This window comes from Phyllostomus hastatus, unplaced genomic scaffold (assembly GCF_019186645.2).
Source record: "Phyllostomus hastatus isolate PE091 unplaced genomic scaffold, TTU_PhHast_1.1 phas_scaffold_55, whole genome shotgun sequence".
Taxonomy (NCBI): Eukaryota; Metazoa; Chordata; class Mammalia; order Chiroptera; family Phyllostomidae; genus Phyllostomus; species Phyllostomus hastatus.
Genome location: NW_025334035.1, coordinates 780,204 through 794,898, shown reverse-complemented (window position 1 = coordinate 794,898; position 14,695 = coordinate 780,204). Strand labels below are relative to the sequence as shown.

Sequence of the window (14,695 nt, the reverse complement as noted above, 5' to 3'; positions counted from 1 at the left end):
AGAGTGGGTGGGAAATGACCACAGCAGCTGACCTGAGGTGGGAGCTGGGATGGGTTTGTTAAGTCAGCCCTACAGACCATTGAGTCTTCATTTGGCACTTAGAATACTGCCAGGTCTTGAATAGCCGTTTATGAAGGTGAATGGGAATGTGGGACCTGAACAAAATGAAGTCTAACATCATTGAAGACTGTGGCCCAATATTTCAGACCTCTGTACATTGCGTTGCTTCAGCATTTGCTGTGACTGAATTGTGTAGGTGTTAGTCTCACCATGGCTCGGATGTGTAGAGTGTTCATGAATGGACAGCCAACTCACATTCCCTCTCAGTCTAGTACAAAACTGGTACTGGTGACCAGAGTCCTTTGCACATGCGTTGCTCCAACACCAGCATGTGCTGGAGAAATGTGTGCGTTAGCGAATGTGTGTGTGCAGCACGTTGGATCTCCCTCCTTTCTCACTGAGCCCTCATGTGGATATAACCACAACGTTCTCTGTAGTTCAATTTGAGTGAGTTCTTGTCTGCTTTGTATCAGTGAAGCTAAGTCTGAGATACACAGTTGGCTGCCTCCCCCAATGTGTTCTGTTACCCTGTAGCTCTGCAAAGAGGAAACTTTCTGAAAATTTATGAAGATTTGTCTGACTACTCAAGGTCTGGCTGCCATTGTAGCTCTGGTGTTAGGATGCTGCGTGCTTTTTAATTTTTGTAAGATTTTATTTACTTGTTTTTAGAGAGGGGCAGGAAGGGAGAGAGGAAGAGAAACATCGATGTGAGAGACAAACATTGATCAGTTGCCTCTCACAACCCAGGCATGTACCCTTGTCCAGGAATGGGACCAGCAACCTTTTGGTTTGTGGGACAATGCCCAACCCACTGAGCCACACCAGCCAGGGCCCTGGGTGCCTGTTTTAGCCAAAGCAGGAGACTCCAAGGCTAGTCTCCACCTTTGCCTTTCGCCAAATATCCTAATCTTTTTGTGCCTTCCTTTCGCTTTACTTCAGGTTGTCTCTTTCTTCGCTTTCCAAGTCTAGCTCCCGCTGCAGGAGGCTGCCAGCACAGCATGGATCAGGGCAGGGACTCCCTTTCCCTGACCACGAGGATGTGACAGTGCTCACATGGTTATGTGCACACATCCATAGAATGGGTCTGTCTGGGGGCTGGCTGGCTTCCTGCAACTGAGGGAGGTTCTATCTACCCTGTGACCTCTCCAGTAGTCAGTGCAGCTTGCAGGTGTTCAAGTAGGTGCTCTTGCACAGGGGAGACCACTAATATTTTGGTTCCTGCTTCCTGCCTTAGGTGGATAACAAGGGCCGGAATTTTCTTCACGTGGCAGTTCAGAACTCTGATATTGAAAGTGTCCTGTTCCTGATCAGTGTCCAGGCTAATGTGAATTCCAGAGTCCAGGATGCTTCCAAGTTGACCCCTTTGCACCTTGCTGTCCAAGCTGGCTCAGAGATTATTGTCCGCAATTTGGTAAGTGTCGCTGAAACATTATTGCATGTAACAGAACAAAGCCGTGTGGTAGATTGTGTGCAGAATCTCTCATCATCGGTGTTTTTCTAGTTAGTGTGAAAGGCTAGTGTGAATTCGGGGAGTAAGCCACTACCCTCAGGAAAGCAGGTGTCGTAGTGGGCAGACAGCATAACCTAAGTGCACACTGGGCTGCTTGATCAGGCGAATGCTGCAGTGAGGCCTTGAGGGAAAGCAGGGTTTGGGTGGTGGCACTGAGTGGGAGCATCTAGGGACAGGAGAGCCACTCGTGTTGTTTGCCTGCCTTGTCAGGCGCTCAGCAGTACTTTTGAGTGCTCTCTTTCTCTGACTCTCTTTCGTGAGCACATGAGCATGCACTCTCTCTAGTCTTTTTTTTTTTCATGGAGGTGTAATAAACATAACATTAATTCTAGGTATATACAACATATTGATTCAATATTTGTGTATATTGCAAAATGACCACCACAATAAGTCTAATTAACATCTGTCACCATACATAGTTACAAAAAAATTTTTTGCTTGTGATGAAGTCTTTTAAGATTTACTTTCTTAGCAACTTTCAAATATATAATAATGTTATTAACTATAATCACCATGCTGTACATTATATCCTCATGGTTTTTGACTTTATAACTGGAAGTTTGTACATTTTGAGCTCCTTCACCCATTTTGCCTCTGGCCACTACCAGTCTGTGCTCTACAGTTGTGAACTTGGGGCTTTTTTGTTTGCTTTCTAAATTCCACGTATAAGTGAGATCATAATGGTATTTGTCTTTCTCTGTCTGACTGACTTCACATAGCATAATGCCTTCAATGTTCATTCATGTTGCAAGTGGCAAGATTTCATTCTGTTTTAATGGCTGAATAGAATTCCATTGTGTGTATGCACACACAGTGTGTAGACATACGTACACACTGCACACACCCACTATACACGTGCACACCGTGTACACATGCACCATGTCTTCTTGAATTCATCCATTAATGGACACTTAGGGTGTTTCCATATCTTGGCTATCATAAGTAACGGTGCAGTAAACATAGAGGTACAATTATTTTTTTGAATTAGTGTTTCTGATTTCTTTAGATAAATACCCAGAAGTAGAATTGCTGGATCATATGGTAGTTCTATTTTTTAATTTTTTGAGGAACCTCCATATTATTTTTCATAGTGACTGTACCAATTTACATTCCCACCAACAGTGCACTAGGGTTTCCTTTTCTCTTCACATGCTCATCAGTGCTGTTGTTTCTTAATCTGTTTGAAAAGAGCCATTGTGATAGGTGTGAGATGATATCTTACTGTGTTTTTTATTTGAAATTCCCCAATAATGATGATGTTGAGCTGCTTCATGTACCTGCTGACCATCTGTATGTTCTCTGTGGGAGATGTCCAGATCTTCTGCCCATTTTTTAAATTGATTGTTTTGTTTTGTTTTTTGTTTTGTTTTGTTTTTTGCTACTCTGTTGTATGAGTTCTTTACATATTTTGGATATTAACCCTTACCAGATATGATTTACAAATGTTTTCTCCAATTCAGTAGGTTGCCTTTTCATCTTGTTGATCATTTTCTTTGCTGTGTAGAAGCTTTTTTGTCATCCTCCTTGTTTATTTTTGCTTTTGTTGCCTTTGCTTTTGGAGTCAGATAAAAAAAAATCATAGCTCAGACTTATGTCAAGGAGTTTACTGCCTCTTAATTTGCAAAACCACCCTGATTTACTAGGAGATTTTTTACATTTTACAAAGGAGAAAATTTAAGCTCAGAAAGAATTTTTCTCCCCAGGATTAATAGATAGTAGTGTGGTTGGGATTTTAGACATTTCTGTTTGACTCCAAAGTTTGCCCTTTCTAGTACAAAATAATCACATCCAGGCAGGAGAAGGGTCTAAGCAAAGATATGCAGACTGGAACATGCAGGGCTGTGTTTTAAGTAGAAAAGTTTCATTGAAATTTGGGTAGAGAGTAGGAGATGTGGTTGGAGACCAGACTGTGGAGTGTCATATTTCAGACCAGGAACTGTGAGCAGCCTTTGTCCTTTGGTGGTGGAGAAGCCAGTGTAAGTGTTTGAGCTGAGGCCATGGCCCGGAGCCAAGACAGGGCTCCACATCACCTGGCTAGCGCCTAGGAGCTGGCAGCTGCTGGTGCTTCCCCATCAGCCCCAGGTGCATGCCCAGAACTGCCCACTGAGACAGTTGACCAGCATTTAGTGCCCAGCCATTTTTGTTTGTGAAAAATACTTTTTAGAAAACCTTGATGACTTGCAATATGTTAGAGCTGAGAAAGCATTTATCTTGGGGGTGGGATGCAAGGGCATGGGGGCAGAGCCACCAGTGAAGAGGCTGAGGGGAGGCAGTGGCAGTGAAAGGTGGACTGGGGAGTGACTGAGGAGGTGGACCGGATGGATGCCAGGAAGGACTGGGTGTGGGGCAAGCAGCAAAGAAGGTGGGGGTGGGTCTCACATGGAATCCGGGCGCACATTCTTAAGTCTGCCTGCAGCACTGAGCCTGGGGAGGTGTGAGGACTCTTGACAGTGACAGCCCAGTCTTTCCTTTGTGAATTGGTACAGCTTATTGTTAGAACCTGCTTGCATTGAAATAATGCCTTTACCCAAACCTCTTCCCCTCCACCCGTAAGCCTTGGGGTTAGCTGTGATCCCTAGCACCTGTGACCATGAATACCCCTTTATGCCATGTCCTGTCTGGACCTATGAGTGACTTGACTGGGCACACAAAGGTCTGGGGAGGCTGGGACTTGGAAGTCGGAGTCAGAAGCAGAGCGGCTAACCAGTGCCCAGAGTTCCCCGAGGCAGAGTGCCTCCTCACACAGACAGGACCAGCGGGGGCCTCAGCCCTTGCGGGAGGCAAGCTGGCTCTGACTGTGAACTGCAGCTTCTTTTCTGTTCACAGCAGCTGTCTGAATCTTTGTCAGAAAGTGGGTGATGAATGACTTTCAAATACTAAATGAATAGATATTATTTAAAGGTCCTTTCTGCCTTTGATTCTGTATTTTTGTGTTATTTTCTTTCTTTTAAAAAATATAAAAATAGTACATGCTTTTTGTGAAAAACTTAAAGCACATAAGGATATAAAGCAGAAACTATCTTCCTTTCACCCTCAACTCTCCTGTGAGTTTGGTATGTTTGCTTTTAAACACCTTCAGAGTTTGTGTGTGTGTGTGTGTGTGTGTGTGTGTGTGTGTGTGTGTGTGTGAATGTATGTACATTTCTTTCTCTCTCCAAATGAATCATACTATCATTCTGTCTTCTAATTTGCCTTTTTTAAACATACTATATCATAGATACCTTTCCATGTTAAACCATAAATTTTTATCATCTTAATAGCTACTATGCTTTTGTTTGTATATATTGTAATTTTCATAACTAAATATGTTTTGCAATCCAGTTTTACTTTTACAAGCAGTGGACATCCTTAACAGTGCAGTGAACATCACTGCAGTCTCGTGTAAGTCTGAAGTCTTAGAAGTAGAGTTTCTGCGTCCTAAGGAATGGCTTTTTACCATTTTGCTAATTGTCAGTCTACCCTTGGGACAAATTTTGCTGGCTTTTGCCAGGAGTGCATGTGAGGCCCTCCTGCTCCCAGCTTTGCTAGCAGGCAGACTCTGTGGATGTCAGAAGACACACAGGCTCACCCCCCCCCCATAAGTAGGACCTTGGTTTGTTGTGGTAGAGGCTGCTCATGTAATCAACTTCAACAGCTTCTTGCAGGAGCCAGAGTGAATGAGTTAACCAAGCACCGCCAGACTGCACTGCATCTGGCTGCCCAGCAGGACCTACCCACCATCTGCTCAGTCCTCTTGGAGAATGGAGTGGACTTTGCTGCTGTGGATGAGAATGGAAATAATGGTAATTCCCAGTCCTTCCCCTTTGTGCAGTGCTAAGTGCCTTAAGCAGTCCCTTCATGCTAAGGGTGGAGGTGCACTGCACCCTTGGGTGTGCTCCCCCTCAGGGAAGTTGGCTTTCACAGGAGCAGAGCAGTGGTGGGGAAGGCTCTGAGCCAGGCATCCCACATGCCACTGACCAGGCCCTGGGCAGCCTCCCAATCTGAATAGTAATCCTAGAAGCCAAAAGTGGCTTCTTGTGAAACCATTAAACTCATCTTTGGATAACTGGAAGCAGAGAGCAGTCTTAGAAGGTTGCATTTATGACTCATTCTTGGGGGGTAGACAGGGGCCTCTCAGGCTGAGTCCCTTTTAGAGCAAGATTTGTGAGGGTGAGGAGCAGTCAGGGTTTTCTGTGTGTGCTCCTGGGCTTGCACAGTAAGAGGATTTATCTCCTAGCTCTTCATCTTGCTGTCATGCATGGTCGGCTCAACAACATCCGGGTCCTCCTGACAGAGTGCACCGTGGACGCCGAAGCCTTTAATCTAAGGTGGGTATGTGTAGTCCAGAGCAGAGGCCAGTGCTCCATGTCACCTGGCCTGCCCCTCAGAGCTGGCAGTCACTGGAGCCTCGCATTAGCCCCGGGTGCCCATTGTAGAACTGGCCACTAGGGCACTTGACCAGCTTTTGGTAGCCTGTAAGTTTTCTTTTAAAAATAAATACTTTTAGCCCTGGCTGGTGTAGCTCAGTGGATTGAGCATGGGCTGGGAACCAAAGTGTCCCCGGTTCGATTCCCAGCCAGGGTACATGCCTGGGTTGCAGGCCATAATCCCCAGCAACCGCACATTAATGTCTCTCTCTCTCTCTCTCTCTCTCTCTCTCTCTCTCCCCCCCATCCCTCCCTAAAAATAAATAAATAAAAAATCTTAAAAAAAATAAGAGTCCTTTAAAAAATAAAAATAAATAAAAAATAAAAATAAATACTTTTTAGGAAAACTTTTATGGCCTATTATGTGTCTTTTGATTTATCCAGCATGACAGAGTTAAGAATATTCCATTTCTTTTGTGGTTGATGGCTGCGGCAGATACATACCTAACTTTTCAACTTGTTTTATCAGAGGCCAGTCGCCACTGCACATTTTGGGACAGTATGGCAAAGAGAATGCAGCAGCCATCTTTGATCTCTTCTTAGAGTGCATGCCTGAGTATCCTCTAGATAAACCAGATGCAGAAGGAAACACGGGTATGTAATAAGCTGTTTGTATGTCCTGTCTCACTTGTATTCCCTGCTTCCTGGAAAAACAAGTCCAGACGCTCGTGTCATTTATTGAAGTGCATCTGGCCCAGTGTATTTCAGCTGGGCTCCGTGAGCATCTGTCACAGATACCGGCCATGGAATTTGGCGGTGTCAGATTTTAGGCACAAGCACATAGGATGTGTATCCAGTGCTGCAAAGGCCTGCCCACCTGTTTTTGTCACCATCACCTGCCTCCTATTCAAGCAGGCAATGAAGGCCCTACCCATGCTCCCAAATCCCAGGGGAGATAAAATGTAACCATGTCACAGGTGCTTCAGAAGGAGGAAGTGGAAGACAGTGTGTGTTGACAGGCTATGAAAAAGTGGCAAGTTATATGCAGATAAGGGCTGATGTCTTACTGAGGGGGTTAAAAAATAGGCCTCTGTCCTCCTGTTGGCTCCAGCTACCAACAATCATTATGTTCATTTGTGTAGCTTTTATAGTTTTTTAAATACACTTTTACATTCATTTTCTTGAATACTCACTGTGTCCTTATTTTTCAAGTAGGGAAACAAAAATGAGACCCAAGTCTCTTTCTTCCCAGTTCTGGGAGCTCTGAGCACTTTGCTGCATAGCATTCCCATTCATTTGCCCTCATGGCCTTTGGCAGAAATGCAGTTACCAAGGGGTGTCCTGAATCTTAGCACGGGATTGAATATTTTATCATCAGTTCTTGGCCTTGGGAAGAGTTCTTGGTTTTGATACACAAACGTGTTTTTTAAGCCAGCCACACTGAGCCTCAGCTTCAGAGGAGTCAGCCCCGGGCGGGAGCTGCTGGACCCAGCATGGAACTCCAGTGAGCGCCATTTTCCAGGGGCGGGCAGGCAGGCAGGCAGGCGCTGGGTGACATAGAGGACCTGGTTACAAACACCTGGCTCTGTCATGGTCTGGCTGGTGGTTCTGGATCAATTTTTCAGCAACTTTATGCTCATTTCTTCCTTTGAAATAACCCTTACCTTACTGGATTATTCAGAGAATTAAATGAAAGAATTTAAATGAAGTGTCTGGTAAAGGTAAGCAGAGGGGATCTGCTATGCACTGTAATTGTTAGTAAAAAGGGCCAGCAGGATGGCCCGGCCAGAGCCTGGGTTCCCAGTGGGCCTGCAGCTGCTGAGAACTTTTCTGGAGCTTATTCCCCCCACTGACCTTTTTCTGCCTGTGTGCACACCCCACGGGTCTTCAGATTTAGTTACACTGTATACAAAGAGCTTTGTCCTCCTGGTGGCTCCTGCCGGAGGAAGGCAGCGGAGACAGTGGTGTGTTTTTCCTTCCGGAGCTGGAGCTGCTCTAGAGTCCCCTGGCTTATGCCGGGTCCTTGACTGGAAGGTGCTGCCGATCTCCTGGGGGGGGTCTCACTGGAGCCACAGGGCTCCCGAGTGTCAGTGGGGACTGTCCTAATGGCTGTCCTCTCAGGGGACTGTCCTACACTCAGCCGTCCTCTGCCAGGCCTTCAGCAGTGCCAGGCCCGGCACGAGTGGGAAATAGCCCGGCCTGTGGTTCTGTTTTCCAGCGCTTCTCCTAGCATACATGAAGGGGAATGCCAACCTGTGCCGTGCCATCGTCCGATCTGGGGCTCGCCTTGGGGTGAACAATAACCAAGGGGTCAACATTTTCAACTACCAGGTTGCCACCAAGCAACTTCTGTTCAGACTATTAGGTGAGTGGCCTACCTTCCGCCCTTTCACTGCAAGCCCAGTTCCATGTTGATTGTCTAGATGGGCTGATGATCTTTAAGTCTCATAATGACTTCCTGCAAGATCTGAACCAGTAGTCTTCCAGGCACCATATAGCACTCTTTCTGTGAATGTCATGAAGGGCCTTTGAGCAGTGGTTGGGAGGGTCACTGTCAGCAGTCTCCTCTCAGAGTGCCCACTTTGGGGCCCCTGTTGGTTTCCTACTTCCCCTGAGGCTCCCAGAAATCCGTAAGCTCCAGGCAGGTCACCCTTCCCTCGGGTCCTGGCTGCTTATCTGCACACCCTTCTTCCTTTAGCTGATTCAGATTCTTTGCCTCCTTCAGAGTAGCCTGTGTTTAGCCCCTACTGGTTTTTGTTTTCTCTGCTTCCTTTGTGAAGAGGAGTGCTTTGCTCTTGATAATTTCATATTTGCAAGTCTTTCCTCATCCCTTTGGGGCGGCAGAAAGACTCAGAATGCCTCACATGCCTATGTGTCGCTGTGCTGTCATCTCCCACAATGGACACAGAATGGGTTATTAGCCCCACGGTGTGGGCAGGAGAAAAGAGCTCATAAGTACCTTATAGCTATGTGATTTTGATGTAGGTGACTTGCCCAAAGTCACAAAGCTGATTGGTGGCAGAGTCAGCACTGAAGCCCAGTGCTTCTGTGATATCTGGTCTATTTGCATGCACTTGGTCGGACTTCTGAGTGCTCAGTACAGGAGCCCAGTACAGTGCTGGTGTGCAGCAGGTGCTCAGGAGTGAGTGATTCACGTGCTGCCTCCTCCGTGTGAGCTCAGTCTGTGTCTGTGTAGAGAGCTCTCAGAACAGCGCCTGGCTTCGAGTTAGTGCCCAGTAAACAAACACTAGTGATTGTTGCTGTTATCTACACCAATAATGCCCAGCCTAAATGCTCTTCAGCTTTTGCAGACTCAGAAGTGAACTTCTCATCTACTCTGGTTCTTTCTTTTCTGGTCTCTTCTCTGCTGGTCTCCCTGCAGGCCCAGCCACTCCATCTAGATCTAGGAATCACCTGTCTCCTCCCTGCTCCCTGTCTCCCTCTCACATCCTCCCACTCACTCACTCACCAGATCTTACGGGTTGTCTTGGGCCCCTCCTGCTCGTTCTGCTTACCTTTGAATACCTGCCAGTCTTTCTAGCTGTTGGTCTCTGCTTTCTCCTCCTTGTGCCTCACACTCCAGCCTTGTAGTCCCCCGCAGACATGGCTGCCATTTCCTTCTCCCCTGGTCTGTGTAGCAAATGCTGGTTCCACATATTCTCTCTGCAACGCTTTCCCTGACCCAGTGAGAGTGTATTGCTCCCTCATCCCTCATGTGACCCTGCAGTGTGTCACTTTATTTACTGGTCTGTTTCCCTGCTCGGTCTTAAGCTCTGAGTCTAGCCTGGCACGGTCACTATCTGACAGGAACTAGTCTTCTCCCGCTGTTACAGATATGCTGTCCAAGGAGCCTCCATGGTGTGATGGCTCCAACTGCTATGAGTGCACTGCCAAGTTCGGAGTCACAACTCGAAAGCATCACTGGTAAGAACCCCCAGCATCACTTGTCAGAGTAGTGAGGGGACTTCTGCTGATGTCATTGCTTCTGATTTTTTCCACAATAAGCTATGAATTTGCCGGGACCCTGCACTCTCATGGGTGAAACTTGGCCAAGTACAGTGATGAAATGACAGGACTGGTCACACCTGTAGTGATATAAGGAGGGCAGGGGACACTCAGACTGATGGCTTTCCTGCTGAATGCTGGGTTCCACAGGTCCCACGTAGCCTCTCAGGCCTATGTCACCTTTCCCAGGCTTTCTACCTGCTGCAGAGCTGAGCTGAGTTGCTGCTGCCCTGGAAGTCGTGCTGCCTAGCTGGAGCACTGGCTGCTCCACCAAGGACTGAGGAGCTACCCTGTCTGGTGTGGCTCAATTGCTTGGCCATCCTCCCATAAACGGAAAGGTTCTGGGTTCGAGTCCCAGTTAGGGCACATGCCTAGGTTGCAGGTTCAGTCCCCAGTCAGGTTTGGTCCCAGTCGGGGCATGTGGGAGGCAACCATTTGATGTTTCTCACATCACTGTTTCTCTCCCTCTCTCTGAAAAGACTGAGGAGCTGCTCCCATGAGCATGAGACGATTCTTTGGCTGTTGCTAACTCTGTCTTGATCTTTGAAGAAAGCCTTCTCCAGAGTCACTTTAACTTATTGGCTGGAGCTGTGTTTTCATGGACAAAGTTATACATGCACTCGTGTCATTTGGCGGGCAGTGTGGCTGTCCCTGTGCTGGGGAGTAGGCTGCTCTTTGGCTCCTCTCTCATGGTTCCTTTCTTTGCTTCCACAGCCGTCATTGCGGACGTCTTCTTTGCCATAAATGTTCGACCAAGGAGATTCCCATTATAAAGTTTGATCTGAACAAGCCTGTGCGAGTCTGCAACATTTGCTTTGATGTACTAACTTTGGGCGGCGTCTCTTAGCCCCTAGGAGGGTCCAGGCCACCTCCCAGTCACCTCCCCAGCAGCTGCTCTGCTCACCAGCCTGACCCCACCCGGAGCAGGAGCTGGCAGGCATCTTCCTTCAGCAGTGGAGTGGAACAGACAACTGAGGACCATGGTGTGATAGACCCGTTTCAGATGACTGTATGACTGTCCGTTTGTCAGACTGTGATTGAGTTCAGTAGATGTCTCACTAATTGGACCAGGCCATTCACCTAGGTGGTAAACATGGTAGGAATTAGATCCCATTCTGCTAGCAACATACAAGAACACTTTGAAAACCACTTTCCTTCCCAGTAGCCTCCTGTCCATCTCAGAGCGTTTATGAAGTCTTCCCACCTGGCTGGACTTCCTAGGCAGAGCCTAGCAATAGGAAGCTGGCGCCTGGCTGCTCCATGAGAGCTGGCTTTACTCTAGGGTAAGTGGCTTTGGACTTGTCTGCACGGTGTTTTCATAAAGATTATAGGATCCTCTTACCCTGAAATCTTCATTATTATTATTATTATTTTTAGAAAGCTAAGCTGTATTTATAGTGAGCTACCCCTTTAAAAAAAGGTGAAATCTTTCTAAACAGGGTTCAAAGATGGGAGCTGAAACATTGTGGCCTTAACAACTGAAAGCTTTACTAGTGTTCATGCTACTCGGGTGTCATTAGTACGGTTGGACAGCTTGACACCTCCTAGCAGCCGTCCCCTCCTCTCATCTTGCCATGTCCTGTCTGTGGACCTCCGTTGCTCTGCCACTAGGGAGTGGTGGGGGAAATGCACTTTTATTGTGCTGCACTTTTTATATAGCTTCATTATTGGTGATTCCAATGTAAAAACCCATACTCAGAAAGTACATCCATGCATCAGTGATTCTGCTGATCAGTTTTACCTGGAACTCAGCTCACACTAAGTCTTAACAGAGAAGCTCCTGCAGAGTGTCACTTGGAGCAAGAGAGTCACACAGGCCAAGGGATGAGAAGGGGGGGTCCCCAGCCTCAGGCTGGAAGGTCCCATCTCCTTGACATGAATGCTTCTTGCTGAAACCTTCCCTAGTTATGCTGTGAGTGCTGTTGGTCCCAGGTCCCAGTTCTGTGGAGCTTGCCCTGCCCCATAAGAGCCAGCAGCTGAAACCCTGGCCAGACATGTGTGACCTGGTTCGGGAAGGCTCTGGCGTGGGTGCTGAAGGAGGTCCCAGAGCTTACTGGGCCTTAGTCGTTGCTAGTACATACATTACCCCTGAGGTTAAACTACACATTTAAAAAGAAACTTTTACCACTACTTTGAAAACAAACAAAAATTCTGAGATGAACAATATGTGTTGTAGTTGTACTCAGAGATTAACAATCTCAATCAGACATACTGATTTTTCAGACATTTAATAACCACTACATTCTGCATTAATGAAGTATGGATATGTGTAAAAGGGACTAAATATTTTTTGCAATAGCCTGCTTTTATGTTTGTTTGTTTTTGGAAAGTGGTATGTCCTCCATGTTGCTGTACATTTATACATTCTATTGCCTAAATATGTGTAAAATGAGTTGATAAACCTGAGTGCTACTTTTTTTCAATATTCCTGTGATTTACAAGATATATATGCTTTCTCTGTTAATATGAGCTTGTGCACAATGTTTAAAAGAAAAATTAGAAGAGTTGGGGAACTAAAAGTCTGTGACATTTCCTACAGAATTTTTATAGAAAAACAACTAGTGTAGGCAAACTTTTGACCACGTGAGGCATGTGGTCAGTTTCCATTTTCTGTTGTTGCCCGAAGAGAGCCACAAGGAAGGAGGGCTCAGCCGGCTTGGTTCTTTAGTTCTGTAAAGCAAGATGGTTATGCTTCAGATACGAAATGAGGTGGCCGGTACTTTTACACTTGTTTAATGTTCGTGGTGGACTGAGGATGGGAATGCAGTCAGGGATGAGGCCGACTGTCCTGCCCCTGCCCTCCCATACCAACCTCAGTAATAGTCTTGCCTCTGATTGCACTTACAATCATGTTGCAGCTACGTGGAGTTATGCTTCTGCTTCTCCCGAGTTGAGGATAGCTGTGGTACCGAGCAGCCGCGGAGCAGGGGCACGTTGTGTGTGCTCTGTGTTGAGGTGGTTGTAGACCTAGAGAAAGCACCTTTCCACAGCCTTGGGAAATGCCCCTGACCTTGGTGATGCCCCCTGGGCCCTGCTCCCCGGGTTCCCTGAGCGGGGCTGCCCCGTGGCCCTCCCGTGCACTGCCCGGGCTGGGACTTCTCATGCTCTCAGTCCCCATTGTGCTCTCCAAGATGACCAGACTTGACTACAGAACTCTAGCTGTTCTTGTTAAATTTTAATTCATAGCTCAAATACTAGTAGCAAAAACTCAATTTTATTCATTCAGAAAATTATCAATTGTGAATAAAAACAGGAAGAATAAACTTTCTTGAAACATAATTTTCTGCATCAGTCAACACTGTTACACTGAACTAGCTTTTTAAATGTCTCTTGTGTTAACAATTTTTTTAAAAAATGAAGGAATAAACCATGTGCTATATATAAATCCAATGGCTAAATTGCTATGATCCTCTAACACAGAAGTTTCCCACAAACTTAAGTGCCTCCATGTAGGACTTTTTAAATTGTTGGTTATCTTTGTAGTGGTGTCTCACTGATTGCTGTGCTAGAACACGTGTTCCATTGGGAGTGTGCTGCCTGTGCACTGTCAACTTCAATTACCAACTTAGTGGAAGCTGGATCAGATTGCTCAGCTCACCTGGTATGTTCTCTCCAAGAGTGGGGTCCCTGTGACTGATAGTCCTCTACCTCAGAGCCCTGAGTCACTTCTGACTGCCCTGTTCAGCTTCCTCACTCTTCTCCCTGAATGGGGTCCCTGCATGGAGCTCAGCGTGCTTGTGGGACCACCACCGCTCCCAATTCATGCCCACTGCCTGCTGTATTGAACAGTATTGTGCTGGTCTTGTCTGTAGGCATGGAATGGAGGGGAAGTCTTAAGAGGGGGAGAGTCTTGATCTCCATCCCGGGGTCTCTCATCTGGAGAAAAAGAACAACTGTCGAACTATGTAATGCTTAGACATGAAGGCAGAGTAACTCCCCAGGTGACAGCCTGAGCAAGTAGGTACACTCTTCCATGGACAGACCCACTTGGAGTCACAGGTTGAGATTGAGAAGGAGCTCCTGAACAAGCTTCCTTCCGGGACCTGGGATTGCTTCCTTCAGGACAAACCCCAGAAGAGCTGGGCATTCAAGCCCAGCCCTTGTGATCAGAAGTACCAACACTCCCCACTCCCCGCTGAGCAGAGGAGGAAGCAGAGGGGCAACAACTTTCCAAAGAGGTTTGGAAGCCACATTCTCCTCTTGTGGAAGTAATTCAGTGAAGAGCTGATAGTCTGACAAGATACTAACTAAACACTATTAAATTCCCAGACATTATCATAAATGCCTTAAAGACTCTGTTAGATCATTGCCTGTACGGTTCCTTTCTGTGTGGAGTAGATAATGTACTAACCTGTTACAGCTGACGACACTGGTCTTCTGTAGCGAGGAAGTCTTAAGTTGGCAGGCTGCTTGACTTAATGATTTGTTCTTTGGCAGATGTGGAGAGTTGGCAGGTAACCGAGGCAAAGGGCAGGAACTGGGCGGAAAGTGCAGGAGCACATTTGGGTTGGTCACCTTGGCTTTCAAGCCATTCGGGGTGGTGCTCAGTGTGGGGTGAGGGCATCATACAGGACCATGGCGCTTATCAGCATTGTATCTTTAGAGTCCGTGTATTGGAATGTATTTTTCAAATACTGATATTTGCATTTTCTGTAACAATTCCTTACAATAAAATGAGATAAAATTGTGCAAAGTGGAAACTTTAATAAGACATTTGTAGTTAACTTTTCACGCAGAAGTACCAATACGCATTAAAAACAAACAAATTTTAAAA

At 46.4% G+C, this 14,695-nt stretch overlaps 1 protein-coding gene across 3 annotated transcripts in view; it reads left to right on the top strand.

Annotated features, from left to right (window-relative positions):
* The window catches only part of ANKFY1 (ankyrin repeat and FYVE domain containing 1), an 88,246-nt gene extending 73,551 nt beyond the window's left edge, over positions 1 to 14,695 (top strand). For all 3 annotated transcript variants that reach the window (XM_045824058.1, XM_045824057.1, XM_045824059.1), the window contains 7 exons: positions 1,295 to 1,471; positions 5,205 to 5,352; positions 5,787 to 5,877; positions 6,446 to 6,570; positions 8,135 to 8,281; positions 9,750 to 9,840; positions 10,636 to 14,695. In XM_045824058.1, the coding sequence (XP_045680014.1) occupies positions 1,295 to 1,471; positions 5,205 to 5,352; positions 5,787 to 5,877; positions 6,446 to 6,570; positions 8,135 to 8,281; positions 9,750 to 9,840; positions 10,636 to 10,768 (912 nt within the window). In that variant the 3' untranslated portion in view covers positions 10,769 to 14,695. The remainder of the gene's footprint in view (positions 1 to 1,294; positions 1,472 to 5,204; positions 5,353 to 5,786; positions 5,878 to 6,445; positions 6,571 to 8,134; positions 8,282 to 9,749; positions 9,841 to 10,635) is intronic.